The sequence below is a fragment of the Mytilus trossulus genome, chromosome 2 (assembly GCF_036588685.1).
Source record: "Mytilus trossulus isolate FHL-02 chromosome 2, PNRI_Mtr1.1.1.hap1, whole genome shotgun sequence".
Lineage (NCBI taxonomy): Eukaryota > Metazoa > Mollusca > Bivalvia > Mytilida > Mytilidae > Mytilus > Mytilus trossulus.
In genome coordinates, this window is record NC_086374.1 from 45,529,612 (window position 1) to 45,550,301 (window position 20,690).

The following is a 20,690-nucleotide window of genomic DNA, read 5'->3' on the forward strand; positions in this document are numbered from 1 at the left end:
TTTAAAAAAATCTGAGTCCAACTATAACTTATTTTTTATGCCAAATATTAAACAGTTTGATGTTTATATGTTAATTTTCCCTAAAGTTTGTCTTTAATTTTAAATTAATTAGCTTTTAAATGTCTGACTCGAGAACTATGAATTATTTTAAATGTCTGACGCAAGAACTATGAGTTATTTTAAATGTCTGACTCAAGAACTATGAATTAACTTGACGCTTTGTATAGAATCGAGGTGTTTGAATCAACTTATTCATAACTTAGGCAGCAACCATTTGATTTTCTGGGGTGGGGGGGGGGGGGGGGGGGTGTCTATGGATTTTTTTGGAAAAAAAGTTTGTTCCCAGTTTTTTGAAGAATTAAATAATTTGAACTTGACCCTGAGAAAAAAAATATTTGTTTCACCCTCAGCTGGCACTATATGGAATGTTAATATTTAAAGAAAAACATTGTTTTCGACAGGTCGCGAAAATAAAAATGTTTTTCGCCGAAGTTTGTCTGGAAAAAAAATTCCATAACAACCAAAGGTAACTGTGCGGTTTTCAATAATGAGTTTAAACCATACAGCATAATCAGCAAAAAAGGCCCAGAAATGACATATATAAAATAATTTAAACGAGAAATCTAACGGACTGATTTATGTAAAAACAAGTCAGCTTATTTGGTTGATATTGTTGTACCAGGAACTTGCAATTGACTTTAATTCATTGAATGTATTACTAAGCTTCAGATGGAATCAAATTTGACAAACAATAATATCTTCATTTTCAATTGAAAAATTTGGGAATGAAAATTGGGAATCATTATCAAAGAGACAACAGCTCGACCAAAGAGAGAAAACAACCCATGCCACCAATAGGTCTTCAACACGGCGAGAAAATATCCCACTCTGAGGCGAGCTTCAGCTAGGTCCTAAACAAGCATGTGTACCTGTTTATTGAAAATGGACGTCACACTAAACTCTAAAAAAAAATTAACAAACTATAAGTTTTGCCATTAGAGTATTTGTGCACTAAAGGATATATTAAAGACATAAGTGTTTATGTCTGATATCCGTTTGCAGGTTAATTGGTTAAAACCTATTGCATTTCATCTATATTGGTCATTAGACACGGTTTCCGTTAAAAATTATAAGTACTCGTGTATATTTAAGTAACACTTAAGATGTTTAAGTCATACGTGTGCGCTCGAAAATAATAATACATTACTGACTAATAAACAAACAATGTACTGGTAGACACTATTAGTTTTTGACAGTGTTTAAATTTTATATAACAATGGAAACAATTATCCTACTTTTCGGTAAGTTTGTTTTATTAAGATTTGCTATACCAATGTATGAAACATCAAGATACGTGTGTTACAAGAGTGTGTTCATACGAACGACAAAGGTACAATAATATAAAAAAAGCTGTCTGTTATCATAAAAGACAACAACACATAAAGAGCTGTTGTACAGTAATACAAATGCATGTACTCATATTAAACTAATGTAAAACAAAATCATAATAAATTGGAATTAATGAAAAAATGGATTCTTTTATGATAACCTAGTTAAACATCCAACTAATTTGTTGCGTGTCTTTATACTTCAGACACAGACTTCTTTGACCTAGTAAGAGTACTTTTTCTACCTTCCATACTGATAAATTTTCCCTTTAAAAGTTCTCAAAGTTTTCGATTACCTTTATTTGAATAATTATGAGGCACGTGACAATATATCATGGATAGTCATGATTATTTTAATCCATACATTGTCTCAGACAACGAAAACTAAAGGATGATAAATGTGTCCTTGGTCCAACATGCTTTTGATATGGTCATATTTATAAATTAACTGTTTACAAATCTTTTGAATTTTAAAAATACTAAGGCTTTTCTACCTCAGGAATAGATTACCTTAGCTGTATTTGGCTAAACTTTAAGGAATTTTGGTCTTCAATGCTCTTCAACTTCGTATTTTATTTTGCCTTTTTAACTTTTTTTAGATTCGATGGTCACTGATGAGTCTTTTGTAGACGAAACGCGCGTCTGGCGTAAATACAAATTTAATCCTGGTATATATGATGAGTTTATTTGTTATAACATGATGTACACCAAACTTTGACATGTAATGGTTTACTTTTACAAATTCTAACTTGGATGGAGAGTTATCTCATTGGCACTCATACCACATCTTCTAATATCTAGCTATAATTTCTTAATTTCTAGGTTGATAGATTTAGACATTATTAAGAATCAGTGGATTTTAACTTCAGAAGAATTAACCTTTAATGGAAATAATTTGGTAATAAAACTCCTTGTCACGTATGCAAGTAGATATTCATCCTAGTCTATCATAGTTTGTGTTAAGAACTTAGCAAAGAGCCTGTAATTCACAGATTTGTCGTTTGTTGCTGTGTTACATATTTGTTTGTTCATTGTTTGTACATACATAAGGCCGTTATTTTTCTTATAGCTGACTATGCGGTATAGGCTTTGCTCATTGTTAAAGGCCGTACGGTGACCTAGTGTTGTTAATGTTTGTGTCATTTGATATCTTGTGAAGAGTTTTTTCATTGGCAATCACACAAAAACTTCTATTCTTATATTATCTGGTGAAGATTTATCCAGCAAAAGCACAATTTGTAAAGTGTTGTTTTTGTTTTACAGTTTTCATAATACCATCAAATTCAGTTTTGGTTAACTGGACACAGACTAGTTGGGACAGTGCCGACAAGTTTTGTTCCGATATCGGCAGGCATTTGTACACCATACAAAATCTGGATGATTTGAATAGTGTTACTCTGAAAATAAATATATCTGGTGATGCAACCTTTTGGATTGGAGGAAAAGAAAGAAGAAAATACTTTTTATGGAATAATGGTATGCTTATATCTTAAACAATCAGTACAGCGGCATACAAGTGATTTGAATATTGAATTTCACACTCGAACTGTCAACGTATATTTGTTCCGCCTAACAGAAGTTCCACTGGAAACTTTGTTATAAACAATGTCATAATACCTATTCCTGTTGGAACAAAAATTATATACCATTTATTTCGTTAGGAACTTATACTGTAATATTTATTCCTGTGGAAATAATATTCTATAATATTTGTTCCTTTTGGAACTTATATTATATACTTTTATTTCATAGTGAAATGGTTAATAGCTGCATAAAAACCACAACTCTGACTAATAATTATAGCTAATTTAAAAAATCAACTCTGAACTAAAATACCTAGATAATAGACCAAAACTCTGACTAATAATTATAGCTAAGTTAAAAAATCAACTCTGAACTAAAATACCTAGATGGTAGACCACAACTCAGACTAATAACTATAGCTAGATAAAAGCCACAACTCTGAACTACAATGCATAGATAAAATAGTTTTGCTAATCATTTTTGTTGATTACACTGTGACATTCTTGTATGGTTTAAGTAAAAAAAAAAAAAAAAAAAAAATGGGTAAAACTCATCATCATTTCATGACAAGAACTCCTGTTGGGAGTGAACTGATATATTTAGCTGTTTGACTTATTTATTATAGATCTTATCTTGCTGATAATTTTTTAAGGTTGGGGTTTCTATTGCTTCATTAGTGTTTGCCCAAAACGCAAAAACAAAATCCTCGTTTAAGATTAAAAACTGATATATGTATATGATAAACGATTTCAGCCATATCAACTTTATTATGAGATGTAAGCATAGTTTTTTACCATTATAATATAATAAAGCTAGTCTTCCTGATCAAGTTTGCTATATAGACAAAATTTTTCTCTATTATAGTTCTCAAGATGATAGACAAAATGCAAACAATGGTAAAAATCGTCAAAAAGGGCTATATTTCATTTCAGCAGTCGCCAAACAAATTCGGCTATAATGATGTATTTGTAGATCTGTTCTTACTGATAATCTTTGTCCTTTAAGTTTCTTTCCATTTATTATAGTTTTAAGATAATAACAAAAGATACGCTAAATCGTAAAAACTCATTATTTAAGAACATTAATTGATTTCAAACATGTTCATTTTGTAGACTTTCATTTTAATTCTCTCTCTATTCCTTATATTTTTCAAGATAATAACAAAAACACAAATATGGTCGTCATTTAAGTCGTCCACAATGAGGAGTCGACTGACGATTTCGGTCATTTGTTTTTTTGTAGATCTTGCATTGCTGATAATTTTTTTAAATTAAAAGTTTTTAAGATAAAAGGCAAACATGAAAAAGAAATTGTAAAACATCTTCATTTAAAGGCAAAATCTCATATAAGAATTCATTTGACAGGTTTGATTAATAAGAAGTGCTGGAAGCTCTTACCATTTTATACATGTTTGCCATATAATGCTATAATATAACGGTTTACAAGACTATACTTGCGTTTTACACATATTTTCTATATTGAACATTTCCTGGATTATCGGATTTCTTTGAAAAATCTAGTCTATCCCCAGGAAATATTTATAAAAGGTTTTATTCGCCTAGAAGGTTTTCTTGAACTTTAATTATTCTTGAGAAAAACTAACTGGAAAAATATGCAGTTCTGTAATCAGTTGTCATTGTTAAAATTTGAGAAATTTGGGTCCTCAGTGCTCCCATACTTTGTATTTTATTTGGCATTATAATTTTTTGATTCGATCGGTACTGATGGTTTCTTTGTAGACGAAAGCGCGTCTGGCTTACACAATTTCAATTCTGGTACCTTTGATGAGTTAATTTAAAGTCATATTATCCATATTTTTAGAAATGGCGTTGTCAGTTTGTTTTAGATTTATGAGTTTGACTGTCCCTTTGGTATCTTTCGTCCCTTTTTTATCATTATTTTGTAAACAAATGACCTATAATAATTGTAAACACCATCTTAAATTACTTTTCCTTGTCAACTTAAATACACAGTGTCATTAAACATTTTACTTTATTTTCATTTTTGTTACTTATTACAGATAAGAAAAAACTGGTAGATGAACCGATAGGATGCTTCCAATCTGAGTTAAAGAATTCGCAAAGATTTCTAGAAAACCAACCAACACTTTGCATTAGTTTTTGTAAGCACCATCTACAAAGTGCTTTCGCCGGATTATCAGTAAGCTAGTTTTGATACTATAAAGTAAATGATGAGAACTATTCCCATCTAACATGAAAACAACTTTTCCAAAGACTTGGATGTATTCTAAATTATGACAGGTTACATAATATATGATACATCTCTTGTTCCCAATAATATTAATTCGCTGCAATAACCAAGAGTGAGAATTAAACCAAACATTTGTTTTAATTATTTTAATATTTAAATACAACTTTACAGTTTAGGTCTGTCTGAAATATGTTGGAGATAATTTGACTTTATATGGAAAAAGTAATGTTAAATTTGCAATTATAGGTACAAGAAAATTCATGTACTACATAAAATACTACTTGAATGTCAAATATTGCCTCTCTGGATTGGCCATAAATTTACTTTTTTTCTAATTGGAATAAACAACTTAGCCACTAAGTACAGAAATCCTCTTAAAATAAAATCAAAACTAGTGTAAATTCCGAAACTACAGTTGGCACTACCGATGAATAATACAATGTAAGCATAGCATCAAGTAAACCGGTACGAAATATTCTACTACATATAGTGCTAGAATTGAATTGTTTTCAATAACTGAGAACCAGTTACAAAGACACGTGTCTATGTTGTTTTTTGGTTTTGTTTATTTGAGATGAAATCTGATTTGCGTAAACACAATAATCTCGTTTCATCCATTTTTTTCTGATTGAATCACAAGAATGTATACCATCACTGTTAATACCAATAGGATACTGTCTGATCAACAAAATAAAATAAAAAGAAACTAGAGAATAACATTTACTCTGGTGTATTCGCCCTTTCTGATATTAAAAGGTGTATCTAAAAGGTAAAATCACAACAAATACTAAACTTCAAGGAAAATTAAAAACGAAAAGTCCCTAATAACTGTCATATTCCTCACTTGGAACAGGCATTTTCTTATACAGAAAATAATGAATTTAACCTGAATTTATAGCTAGCTAAACCTCTCACCTGTATGACATTTGCATCAAATTCCATTATATTGACAATGATGCGTGAACAAAACAAACAGACATATTATAGGTACATTATTTTGGATATGCTTTGACATTTTGAAGAGAAGTAACTTTTATTTAGATTGACAACGTGTACTAATATTGTTTTTTATCCTCAAAACAACAATTTTAACATAAGAAAAATAATACTGTCAATATGAAAATACTAAGAGATACCGGAAACTAATTAAAAGTACTCGGGACTTCTTTAACACGAATGAAAATTATTTCGTGTGTACTTTTTTCGTAGGGAAAGAAGTGCCTTTGTTATCATAATCTTCATTATGTTAAGCAAGATGTGGACATAAAATGCAACTTTTCATGTCCTGGAGACACGAATTATCAATGCGGAGGACCAAACATGACAACAGTATACAGAACAGAAGGTATATTAACCTCAATATAATAAGTCAGTGCCAGATCTTTATATTTGTATAAGAGTGCTGTTTAGTGACAAATAGAATGAAATGACTAGTAAAAAGCTTGTCAAAACGCATTACATTTGTACATTGTATTTGGTTCAACCAATCATTTTTTCTATACAAAATTACATCCCATAGAGACGACCAAACCACGTAAAATTAAAAGCAATTGTATAGGTTGGTGCGCGCAGAAACCTGTTAAATCTGGCCACAATCTGTATATGCCTACCCCAATTCAGGAGCTTATAAATCAGTTATTGTAGTTGTCGTTTGATGTTGTATGTCATATTTGTATGGGTTTTGCTCTTCGTTAAAAGGCCGAAAAGTAACATAGTCAGTCGCTAACCTTTAAGTTCTGGTAGTTGATACTTCATACCAAAATTGTTGAGAATATTTATTAATGCAGATCCATTGATATAATAGTTAATTCTAAATACAAGAGTTTCCTAATATATTGGTCAGCACAACATATCGCCCACCACTTAATTTTCTCCGACAAATAAAAAACAAAAGACAAACAAAAATATACATCACATGAACAGATGTCCCTACTGTGTAACGAAACATCAAGTGGTAATGTTAACTCACAACGCTCCTCTTTTGACCTATATGGTATAAAATCAGATATAAAACAACGTGTACGAGGATTGTCCGTAAAGTTTGAGGACAATCTCAATTCAATATTATTTTATCGTCAGAAATGAATAAAACAAGTATATAACAAATTTCATGATTTACTTATGAAGTGTACAAAATTTTATTTCAGAACCTGCTAGAATAATCGTACTTTCATCAATTTAAAAATCTTCAGAAACACTCATCCGGAGCAACAAAACAAATATTTCCGTATGATTGTATGCAAGCTTTGAAAAAATTTAATCAAGTGATATGTTTAAAATTGTATATTTTGTTCAAGCATGATTCTATACACATGGAAAAAAGTATTGCAACACCTTGATTTTTTAAAACTTGAAAAATCAGCCTCTTTTTTTGGATGAAATATAATACAATATGTGTAAAATATTATTGAAACATAGTTTAGGATAACATTGACATTGAAACGAACAAAAAATGTTTGAACAAAAATGATTTATATAACCACAATTTTAATACCAAAATGGAGTGTTTTTTGTAAAAAAAAATGTATTTTACAACTTTTACTGTAGTCGAACTTTACAATGTCAGACATTTCAAAATTAATCCTTAGATGACTGTTCATATCATGGTTGATCAATAAATACGCCAAAGAATTAGTGCCTCTATTCAAACGGATAACCGCATCTAAACGTCTTCTGATTCCTGCCATAAATCGACTAATTTGTTGCTAAGGTAGCAGCAACCATTCCTGATGAAGGGCATTGTTTATTTCATGATGTGTTTGAACTTGGGTGTCCTTTCTCGCACTTTCCGCCCAATAGTGTCCCAAATATGCTCGATATGGTTGAAATCCGGGCTACGATCGTGCCAAGGAAGATGAACCGAATTCCATTTGAACATTGGATCTTCCTCCACGATGCTAATTTCCAACTTTGGCGAGCTCTGCACTACATTGGATACGGAAAACTGTGTGTCTGTTCGTAAGCAAAGGTCTCCGAAATGGTCTTATCGCACGATAACCAGTAGCGATGAGACGATCTCGAACAGTTCTTGTTAAAAGGCTCCTGTATGGCCACCACTCTCTTTTTAGGATTGTCTTGTATGCAATGGGTTTCCTTCTGACCAACCTTCATTATGCTTGATTTTCCTTAGCAAATGGTATAGGGGGTCTTCATTATCTCAGAATGTCTTTCACCGCGTTTTTTGCCTGATTTATTCTCAAAACGACTTATAGTGAAATGGTGATGACCAACAATACGTGCAGTTTTTACAGCGACATCCCTGCTTCCCTTAAAACATAGTTTAGGATAACATTGACATTGAAACGAACAAAAAATGTTTGAAAAAAAAAATGATTTATATAACCACAATTTTAATACCAAAATGGAGTGTTTTGTGTACAAAAAAATGCATTTTACAACTTTTACTGTAGTCGAACTTTACAATGTCAGACATTTCAAAATTAAACCTTAGATGACTGTTCATATCATGGTTGATCGTTATACGCCAAAAAATTAGTGCCTCTATTCAAACGGATAACCACATCTAAACGTCTTCCAATTCCTGCCATAAATCGACTAATTTGTTGCTAAGGTAGCAGCAACCATTTCTGATGAAGGGCATTGTTTATTTCATGATGTGTTTGAACTGGGGTGTTCTTTCTCGCACTTTCCGCCCAATAATGTCCCAAATATGCTCGATATGGTTGAAATCCGGGCTACGATCGTGTCAAGGAAGATGAACCGAATTCCATTTGAACATTGGATCTTCCTCAACGATGCTAATTTTCAACTTTGGCGAGCTCTGCACTACATTGGATACGGAAAACTGTGTGTCTGTTCGTTAGCAAAGTTCTCCGAAATGGTCTTATCGCACGATAACCAGTAGCGATGAGACGATCTCGAACAGTTCTTGTTAAAAGGCTCCTGTATGGCCACCACTCTCTTTTTAGGATTGTCTTGTATGCAATGGGTTTCCTTCTGATCAACCTTCATTATGCTTGATTTTCCTTAACAAATTGTATAGGGGGTCTTCATTATCTCGGAATGTCTTTAACAGCGTTTATTGCCTGATTTATTCTCAAAACGACTTAAAGTGAAATGGTGATGACCAACAATACGTGCAGTTTTTACAGCGACATCCCTGCTTCCCTTATGCTGATAATCTGCCATCTTGCTGCAGTTAAGAGTTGTCAAGGACACATTATAAGGTGTCAATCACATAACTTTAAAAATTTGATTATTTAAAGGGTTGAAAACAATGAGGTTAAAAAAAACTGTTTTGCTGTTTACGGTTACAGTAGCTGCATGTGCAGATAAAAAATTATCGAGTCGATATTTATTGATTAAACTCAGGTGATACTTAAATAATGTTTAACTAGTTCTATTTTACCAAATTATATCTCAAAGAAATGAAAAGTTTTTTTTTATTTCAATTTCAATTTGGTGTTGAAATACTTTTTTCCCTGTGTATATTTTACAAAGCATGAAATGGAGACAAAATAGAAAACAAAAAGAAAGATGAACGCAAAACTAAATTCCAATCAATAAATAGCGTAAAACAATCAAATAACATGTCCATTGTAAGAAATATAAACCCGTTAAGAAAAGCTTAACGCAAATAAGGATAAGGAAAATCATTAGTATGTAATATGGTGAAATTACAAACATTTGAAATCAACTTGTGGTGTTGCAATTTTGCCAGATAAAAATCAAACTAACTTAAGTGTCACGTGGCCATAAATAACCACGACACTTACAATATGTTTATCATATCATAATGATAATTTCATCTTTTTAATTTTGATAAAGATATTAAAACTTTTAAAACATATCGAATCGCAATTGACTAAAGTTTCTGTATCAACTTTCACCAGGAACACTTAATATTAAAAGTTTAAAGAAAACTATGTACGTACATAAATGTAGTTACATCTGGTAACTATAGACACTCACGTTAATCTAGATTTTATATTGGCAGCATTTGAATATTAATGTGTGAAATTTAACAAAAAGAAAAACTAAGGAATCGGAGAATTATAACAAGATTACAAGAATAGCACTCATATATGTAAAACATAAGTCCCTAGTTTCAAACAATAATTATTCATTGATTTGAATCGAAAACCCATGTTCAATTTTTTTTAAAATACACCATAAATGCTGATATATTTATAAATCCTCATCCGATGATGAAATGTATTTTCGGTACTGCTATTGTATTAAAACTTTTTAGAGCTACATTATTGTTATGAGGTTGACATGTCATTCCATCTTATTACGTTTTAGATAGTATAAAATGGAAGATGTATGAGCCACATACCGCCAGTGAAAGAGAAGACTGTGTTTCGGTAACTCAAGATAACGAAAAACAACTTTTATGGCACCAAGATCGATGCAGATTTGAACACAAATACATATGCAGAATATGTAAGATTTTAAATTCTTTTTATTGTCATCTCATAACAGTAGAAACTAATTGAAATATTGGGGGAACTGTGAGTGTAAGTCACTGATAAAGTCATTTCTAAGAGTATCTTCGCATTGGTGTATGCTGTACTTAACGTCCTTCGAATACAAATACTCAAATGTGTACAGACAGAAAATTGGTACCAACTAATGTAAGTGCAATACGTATTTGTATTTCTATGTTGGTTTAGACCAATGTAACGGTTGTTCAATGTTGGTTTGCCAGACACTATTGTTGCAAGAAAACGAAGGTCATAAATCAGTAATCCTGATTTCCGACATTTATTATCTATAGAGAAATTATTACTTACCGAATTAGACGTATCATTAGAGTTGTACTTACATGAGCAAACCACAGGACTAGTGTCATATGTGGAGCAGGATTTACTTACCACCTTTGTGTACTGTTGTTCGTTTTTTTCGGTTTTTTTTACCATGTTGTTGTCAGTTTATTTTCGACTATTAGTTTGAATGTCTTTTTTACCTTTCGCCTGTCCTTTAATAAACTATTGTTCCCACTTCCCAGACAAAGATGAATTTTGCTTTTTGCTTTGCAATGTCATTTTTGTCTGTATTCTTTTCTAACAGTTTAGCATATAACCGCATTCCTGGCTTTCTAATTATTAGGTTTGTTGAATGGTAAATTAGTAAATGTTAAACGTTATACATCCTTAAAATGTTTCTGTAAAACAAACACTTAATTTGTGTAAAAAGAAAGATAACTGAAATACGTTCTTACTTTCCCCAGAAGTCAATACTGACATTGCTTTTTATTATTTAATTCAGTTGATAAAACCATATGTAAATTCCGAGACAGCCTGACATTGCCATGCTACTACATGTCTCCAGAACAAACAACATGGTTTGAAGCAGTAAGGAAGTGTACAGGTATGGGCGGTCATTTAGCTGGGAAAGATTTAATTCGTGAAGATAATGTGACCTTAAGTGGGTCTTCATTTTGGACTTCCTTGACCAGGATACGACAAAAATGGATTGATGGTATGTACAAATTGTCAAAAATGGTTGTGTTACAGTCCTTGTGTATGTATATTTTCCCTTGAAAGAATTATTGTTATTCCCCGAAAGTGGTCATTACTTTAAAAATTTGGGTCGTGGGATAATCCTTATACATTGATACCTAATCAACGATTACATTATACATGACTTTGTATCTAAAAACGCAAGCTTCAGGTAAAATACACTCATATCACAAGTGGACATGGTATCGTGTGTTGCAAAAGGATACAATAACCTGCTTGCAGACGACACTAATTTTTTGCTCAATAGTCAAATTCGAAAAGGTCAATAAATTCACAGATCGTACAAGGCCAGGAAACAAGGGCAAAACATAACAAAATAAAAAAAAAAAAAACATGTTTAATAAAACACTCCGTCGCAAACTAACCTGAGTATAAAGATACACGAACGATAGGACCATTCATTATGTGGGGGAAAAACTGCAACAAATCAATACATGATTCCGACTGTTAACAGCTTTAACTACCCCTCTAATGTTTTATTTTTTTGTCTTGTTCCCCATGTTAAGGTTGCATTTCTGTAAATATTGGCAATGCAATTTTCCATAGGAACTCCTTTTACGACTAAAACTGTACCACTTTTACTATAAAGTTTTGAATAAAATCTTATCCTTGAATTGAAAGTTCATATGCACTACAATTTTTTTCAAAGGTCAAAATATAGAGCTGTGCGGCATATTTTCAACGTTTATATGCTCTGAACTTTTCACAGTTTAAACTAACACTAATTTTCTTAACTACCCTACCTCAAATAAAAGGTGACCACAGATTTCAATATAAACAAAATGCACATGCATATTTACTGGTAACACGTTATGTCTCTATGAGATGAAACACAGAGATCATAAATGGGAACCAGTATGTAGATAGATTTAATTTGCTATGTATATTCTAAATCTCCCCAAAAAAAAGGGTGGTTTTGGAATAGCTGTATTTACAAAGTGCAACCTTAAGATATTTATGACTTTCCAAACGTTTACTTTGATATACATTTGTAGTAAAGAAAACTATAAAAATAAATATATTCCATGTCTTTTACTAATGCACATTACACTTTATTCATATCAGAAATTGTAATGTTGATGTTAACACGAATATTATTATTTTTATAATAAACAAAAGGGAAGAGAGTAAATGATGTGTTACCAAGGCATGAAGAAAGTGATCCAAGAAGAACGGGATGTTTATCTCTTGAACATAGACATGATGAATGGTCCATTCGTGCCAAACCATGTGGGGAAGATCATCCGTTTCTATGTAGTTCAGGTTGGTTATTTATAGATCCGTATTTCGCATCAGGTGAAAACATGAAACTACAAATTCATAAAATATCATGTATGACATTACTTCCGCAATAACAAAGTATATATGCAGAGGTCATTAAATAATATTTAACATGAAAAGAACACAACAGAACACAACATAAAAAGTTGAAGGGAAGATTTCCATTCAACCCTTGTTTGTAAAAAGTGTGAACATTTTATCGATTGTAAAGGATGTATGAATGCAATCACTCTATAATATCCTGTCAGATTTTTGAAGAAAAGTCAGCAATCGGTGTTGATTGTTTTTGCTTCGTGTCATGGCGTATCACTTCGATTGTTGATGATTCAAAACATGAAGTTGACATGTATTAACAATTTGTTACTCGATTGGAAAAATATTCAAATTCAATCTTTACCCCCAGAATGTTAAAACGGTTGAATTCGGCTATTCAATTTCAAAACTACTTAAAATAAAACTGTTCTGAAATAAAAGTGTACAGTGTTGCCTGTGTGAATTTTCCAAACAAAACAGCTGCCTAAATCCGCTTATTAAACATCTTAGAGCAAGAACACTAAACATATAGTTTTCTTCGGTGAACTAGTATATTATATTTCAAATGATGCTGTAATATTTTCTAGCTGTACATTCACCGCAGGATATTGTTTCCTTAACTCATGAAAAAGTAATGCAGCAAATATTTGATTTTGGTAAGTAGTTAAGGAGCACATTACTTGTCTAGAGCATTGGTAAGTATTTGTGACGAAACACCAAAGCCATAGAATGAAATTTCTATTTTGCCTTTTCTAACTGCTTGATAAATGAGTTAGATATTGACAATTTACTTTGAAACTCAACATATATACCCTCACGACACTTATCAAAGAGGAAATTGGGGATAATTATAGGTGTGTTCTATGTGCCTTTGGAATTTCAACCAAAGTTGAAGAACTTGATTTTTCATCACTGTATTGGATACCTAAACTACATACTAGTTAGTGTCCTTACACACACCAGTATACTGCTGGGTCATCCAAGTGCTCCAAAAAACCTCTTTCTAAATTAATAAAATATCTTTTATCAGCAATCTAAGCCGGGGTTCAAAGTTATTATGAAACTGCCTATTCTAGAGGTAGCGTTGTCTTTTAGATTACATACAATCTAAGACTATTTCATCTTGCAATAGTATTAAAACATTTGACTTATCTACACTCTAAACAAGAATTCCCAATTCCAGACTAAAAGACCAATTCAAAGAGTTGGTATTGTTTTGTTTCATAAAAAAGAATGGCCATGCCTTGTATTAGGGAGGAATAAATCCTACTGTGTTAACAGTTATCAAAGGTACCAGGATTATAATTTAGTACGCCAGACTCGTGTCTCGTCTACATAAGTAAAGTGTCACTCTGATTTCAACCAAAAAATTGTCTGAAACTGACTTTCTCTAATTCTATGGAAATAAATCCCTTTCTGCACCCATTGTATAAAAAAATAATCAACGAGGAGTTGCCGGTGATCTCAAAAGATCATATGATGATTCTAAGGGTCATAACATCTTCAGCTAACTGGATGAATCAAAATTTGCTAACAGGTGTTAATGAACTTGGAATGTGAACGACACTCGAAGAGGTTTTTCGTTTAACAAAAAAAAAGAAAATTTATTTTTTAATCATTAGAGAAACAGATTCGAGCTCGGACTTTAAAATTGATAATTTAACTATCTCGATTGGATAAATCCGTTAATCCACTCGTATCAATGTAAGAATCTATAATATACAGGAATGAAGAAAGATAACACCTTAGCAATATCATATAACTTTACTTTCCACTATATAGATGATGTTCTCTCACTAAATATAATTCAAAATTCGGTGACTATGTTGAACGCATCTATCCTATCGAATTATAGATCAAGGATACACCAGATACAGTATAGTCAGTCTCATATCATGACTTCCATCCAGAAATTGACAATGAGGATCGGTTGACAACAAACCTTTACAACAAAAGAGATTATTATAGCTTCCCAATTGTGAACTTTCCATTTCTTTGTAACAATATACAAGCAGCACGTGCATACAGAATATATATCTCCCCATTGATACGATATTCCAGGGCTTGTATTCCCTATCTTGATAGAGGGTTGCTGCTCACATGAAAGCTATTAAACCAAGAGTTTCAAATGATGAAGATAAAATCAACTCTTTGTAAATTTTACGGACGCTATATAACGATAGGTTGACCGTAATGGAATAACCGTTTCACATATGATATGGGATGTGTTCCGTATGTTGTAACTATAACCCCCTTCCTTTTCACGAATGTGACATACAGATTAAGACTTTTTACCGGGTTTGTAAAAACATGTGTAAAATGACGGGTGCCACATAAAGGGCAGGGTCAGCTTACCCTTCAGGATCACATGAGATCATCCCCAGTTTTAGTTGGGTTCGTGTTGCTTAGTGTTTGGTTTTCTATTGTGCGTCTTGTGTACTATCTTTTGTCTGTTTTTTCTTTTCTTTTTTAGCCAAAGTGTTGTCAGTTTATTTTCGATCTATGAGTTTGATTTTCCCTCTGAATGTATCTTTCGCCTCTGTTTTATGTATTCACAAATAGAACTGTTTTTTCTTTTTTAATTAATTAATGTATGTCATTTTGTGGTAAAATATTTTAATTGGTTTAAGAGTGTAGGTTATATATGATGGTTATTGCCTGTCTCTTACAGTCTATAATAGCCCGGTACGCTACCTTTCCCCACACAAGCCTGTAATGGACAGATATCGACATAATTATCCTTTGTTTATAAGAAACGATTTATTTTGTCATTTTGCATGTCTATTCTAGAAATAGAACCACATGTGAATGACATAGATCTAAATATGTCACGAATACAGACATTTCGGTCAAAATTTATTATTAAATTGTGACCTACGAACAATTAAGTTCAACATAGGTTTATTGGTTGCACTTATAAACAGCACAAGTTTGGTGCTTTTGTATAATATATTATGTACGTTACTTGGAATTTTTCACTTGTTTTGTTCTTGCTTCACCGATAAGTCCTTTGTAGATAAAACGCGCGTCTAGCGTACAAAATTTAATCTTGGTATATGTAATGATTATTTTTATAGTACAAGATAATGCATCAGAATTCGCAGTATATAATTAGAATTAGAATGTTTCTTCTGATCATATTTTATGTTTACCATTAAAAGAAATGAACATAAAAGCAGAAACAAGTTAACATTATAATTATATGAGGCAACGACTAATGCAAGATGTTTATTTGCGAATTCGTTCTTATTGATTTATTCGTAAATATGTGTTGCTGATATTGTTTTTGTTTAAGTTTCAGTATATCTATTACAGCTTTTAAGATTTGAGTTAAACACTAAGATTGGTCAAAATTCTTTATTTTGGAGCAACTATACTATAAGAAGTGGAATGAGGATATTTGTTATTTTTATTATTTGGTATTATTTCGTTATTAATATACAAATGAACTGTTCCTGTGGCATGAGTGCCAATGAGACAACTCTCAATCCAAATAACAATTTAAAAAAGTAAACCATTATAGGTCAATGTACGGCTTTCAACCCGGAGCCTTGGCTCACACCGAACAACAAGCTATAAAGGGCCCAAAAATTACTAGTGTAAAACCATTAAAACGGGAAAACCGACGGTCTAATCTATATTAAAAAAACTAGAAACACGTATAAATTACATCAACAAACGACAACTACTGTACATCAGATTCCTGACTTAGGACAGGTGCAAACATATACTAGCATGTTTTTAGCATTAACATCAACAAAAGTATTTAACTTATATCGAAACAACAATACAATTAACTACACTAAGAAGTCGACTATCAATGTGTCATATTGATCTACATCTAGATGTTTGTCTGTTCATATTTGCTACTTACAGTTTTTCTCTGCCCATTAAGATAATAAAAATGACCAGAAGTCAGCACTTCTGTATTGACATGAATAATCAATGATATGGTCATAATTATAGATCAACTGTTTACAAAACTTTACATTTTAAAGAACTAAGGCTATTTTTACCTTAGGGATGGATTCCCTTAGCTGTATTTGGCAAATATTTTTATAAATTTTCTGTTTACAAAACTTTGAATTTTTCGAAAATCTAAGGATTTTCTTACGCCCAGGAGTAGATTACCTTAGCCGTATTTGGCACAACTTTTTGGAATTTTGGGTCCTCACTGCTCTTCAACTTTGTATTTGTTTGGCTTTTTAGTTGTTTTGATCTGAGCGTCACTGATGAGTCTTATGTAGACGAAACGCGCGTCTGGCGTATTGAATTATAATCCTGGTACATGTACCTTTGATAACTATTAGGTATGTTTGGTCTTCAATGCTCTTTCACTTCGCACTATAGTTGGGTCTTTTTAACTATTTTTATTCCAGCGCCACTGATGAGTGACTGTTTTTTAGACGAAACGCGCGTTTGTCGCCAATACAAAATTCAATCCTGGTATCTATGATAGGTTTATTTAGAAACACATCGTTATTTAAAACGTTTACGCCTATATGAAGTCCTCTCAAGATTGTAGATAAAAGAAGTATCATTCTATTCTTAAAACATATTTGCAATGTCGTATTTGAATTTCCATGATAGTTTTCAAGATATTACATGTATTTGGATTGTACGCAAATGCTTATTTTGGTTGACAAGAGAATTATCGGATATATATTTTAAACTTGTCAAGATACCCCAGTGATGATGACTTTTGTGTCTAGGTTTACCTCTTTTTGGCCCAGAATTTATAGAGGGGATTTTTTTTTACAAGTAAATAAACTACTTAACGCGTTTATATGCCAAGTGAAAAAATTACAGCTCAAACTCGCTCTTGGGACTGGTGAGCTAAAATGACAATCATTTGTTTTATTTCATTTATCTATATCACACTAATCATGTTTATATTTTTTAGATTTATTTATCGGGATTGTTGCATCGATTATTGGAGTCTGTGTTGTAGTCACTACTTTGTGTTGCTGTAAATACATTCGGTAAGTAGGAAATTTAAATTGATGATTTACTAAAAATGTGAATTCTTAATATATTGCTAAAATAAGAACTCGGTCGAAAAAGTGAGTAGCGTTTAAGCATATACATGTTATACTGTATATATGGCGTACGGAAAGGGTCAAAAGTAAATTATTTCGCATATGCTACAGTTAATACAGCATATGCTATATAAATTACAGCATAAGCTATAATTTATGTACCCTATGCTGTAATTAATGTCGCTTAGGCTATACTATGTAGCATATGCTGTAATTTATACAGCATATGCTATAATTAATACAGCATATGCTATATCAAATGCAGCCTATGCTTAAGCGTCCAGTTGACGTACCATAAGGGTCAACAGGAAATACAGATTACGCTATAATTATTGAAACATGTACATTATTTACATTTTTAAAGTTATAACAGTCCCGAAAGGGTCAACAGTCAATGTAGCATAAGCTGTATTGTGTCGTATGGGTATGAGGTCGGGTTACTGTCAATCACAAATGATTCTATAATTATATATTTACTGTCAATCACTCTTCAACTTTGAAGGCTTTTCAAAAAATTAGGATAACGTCAACAGAACCACATTTTTTAAGGGTGTGTGGAAACTTAAAGAGCATTAATTATGATTTGATTAATTGATAGTCGAGTTCAGAGATCTAATGATAAATTCGGAATACTTACATGCAATTTAAGGTAGCACAATACAAGGGCAACTACATTTTATCCTAATTTAATTTCCATCAGTTTTTGTTACTTCTGTGAACAATTAATGTTGCTGAGGTTTATACTAGAATTTCTTTGAGGATACTGTTACAGTAACAGATATGAATTCTTATTGAAAGAATAAAATATTTCATTTTCAAACTGCAAAAATAAAAATAAAAATATACTTGGAGTAAAACCCCATATTGTCATTGTATACAATTATATTTCTAGAAATCCACCATGAAGGTCATCTAAATTAAATGGGGTACAAGTAGGACAGTTCTTATTTATTCAATTTTGACACATTAATTTTTACCATTAAAATGCAGTTTTAAATGAAATTAGCTACATTACTGGAAGTGTGCCTCTATATGCATGATTTTCACACATGTTGTTCCTTGAACAGTTATCTTCAACATATAGTCTCAGATCCAAAAAGCATCAATAGAACAAAATTTTAATGTACGTTATAACCAATTTGAAATTAAATTTAGTGATCTCTTATAAACTTAGGATGACATCTTCATCGAAGGTTTATGAGAGAATGAAATGCAATAGGAAAAATCTGAGACATTGTTTCGGATGTCAAACTGTGTTGTACAAGAATCTTTAAAATATTTTAGGATGGATTGAAAAATTGTATACGCTTATCCTATCGATGCACCTGTAATGATTTATTTTGGAGCTTTTCTTACTTTAGTTGATAAGTGTATTATAAATTAACTTTTATAATCCTCTCCATATGAAATGAAGAGGTTCATCCTCTTCCTTCGGTAATATATTCCACTTTTCTAACGTACACCTGTACAGAATGACTTCATGTGTGTTCAGCAGCTTGCAGTGAAAAGTTGTCAGATCTATCAGATATCTACATGTGCTGTCTGGTTACCGATGACTTTGATTTTTCAATATTTGAAATGAACTTATGATTTGTATCGTCTGTACACTTTTCTGATCTGTCAGCTGGCACCTACCGCTTGTGTGCATGTACTTATTTGATACTAGTAATATACGAAATTTGACATGAACTTAATGATTCAGATTTTGTTGCAAATTTTTCAAGTTTTTCAAAAACAGAATGACTTCACGACAACGCCGTCACCTTCTAGTGTTAATGTATCAAAAATAATTTTCTAATTTGAAAAATACATCTTTATGATTTCTAAATGATATGATAATATACATTTCCACCTAATCAGTTTGATTGGCGTGATGTATAAACACACCAATATCAAATATGTATGTTAACAATATTTTTGTTTTAGTCTCAAGGGTGTCATTATATCTTCCCTTTAAAACAATATTAATAGTTAGCAACACTTCTATGGGGAATCCCTAGCCTTAGGTTGTCGGCTATATTGCACACATCTATTGCAAATATCTGTATCGTGTCTAGATAGTCTCGGTTTTATTTTGACTGTTATTGGCTAAATCTCCAGCCCTTAGTCCCGGTTTTTAAATCAAATTAACGAAATATGCACCTATTTGATTTATCAATAATTGAATTTAAATTCTGATCCTTGGTGTGTGCTTAGATGTTTGCCACTGAACGTGATGCATGCAACAATCAAGCAATCGAAATATATCAATATTGTTGTATTTTAGGAGATCTAAAAGGCAAGTACAACCCGTCGAACCAGAGCATTTCTATTTTATACTAGAAAAGGAAAGTGTGTATAATACCATTAGCTTGAATACATGCGCACAGGGAAATTTGACAACGAACAAGAACGATAACTACTATGACTGTCTGGCTTTTAAGGGATCAGTGCAGCATTCTGAACGAGAAAAGTTTGTTTCCGGAATGTCCGACATTGACTATCAGGTATATAGTAGGACTTCTGACATCACCACTGATTATGACGTACTACAGTTCGGTCCATTGACAAGAACCAGATGTCTGTCAGGTGACAATTACTTCACAGTACCTTTAAAGTGTGATACACAACACAACTATCAAGAAACCAATAATGATAATAAGTAATATTCGTTATTTAAAACTAAATGCATTATTAGTAGTAACTTCGTTGGTTGTAACTCTAAATTAATAAATTATTCATTATTTATA

The 20,690-nt window shown here is 31.9% G+C and overlaps 1 protein-coding gene across 1 annotated transcript; it reads left to right on the forward strand.

Annotated features, from left to right (window-relative positions):
• The first annotated feature begins 1,151 nt into the window (after window positions 1-1,151).
• On the forward strand, window positions 1,152-20,690 carry LOC134707355 (uncharacterized). Its single transcript, XM_063567058.1, has 10 exons — window positions 1,152-1,301; window positions 2,652-2,864; window positions 4,933-5,072; window positions 6,333-6,468; window positions 10,389-10,529; window positions 11,355-11,567; window positions 12,728-12,871; window positions 13,510-13,578; window positions 17,826-17,904; window positions 20,228-20,690. The coding sequence occupies exons 1-10, from the start codon at window positions 1,277-1,279 to the stop codon at window positions 20,604-20,606; spliced, it is 1,539 nt and encodes a 512-aa protein (XP_063423128.1). The 5' UTR covers window positions 1,152-1,276; the 3' UTR covers window positions 20,607-20,690.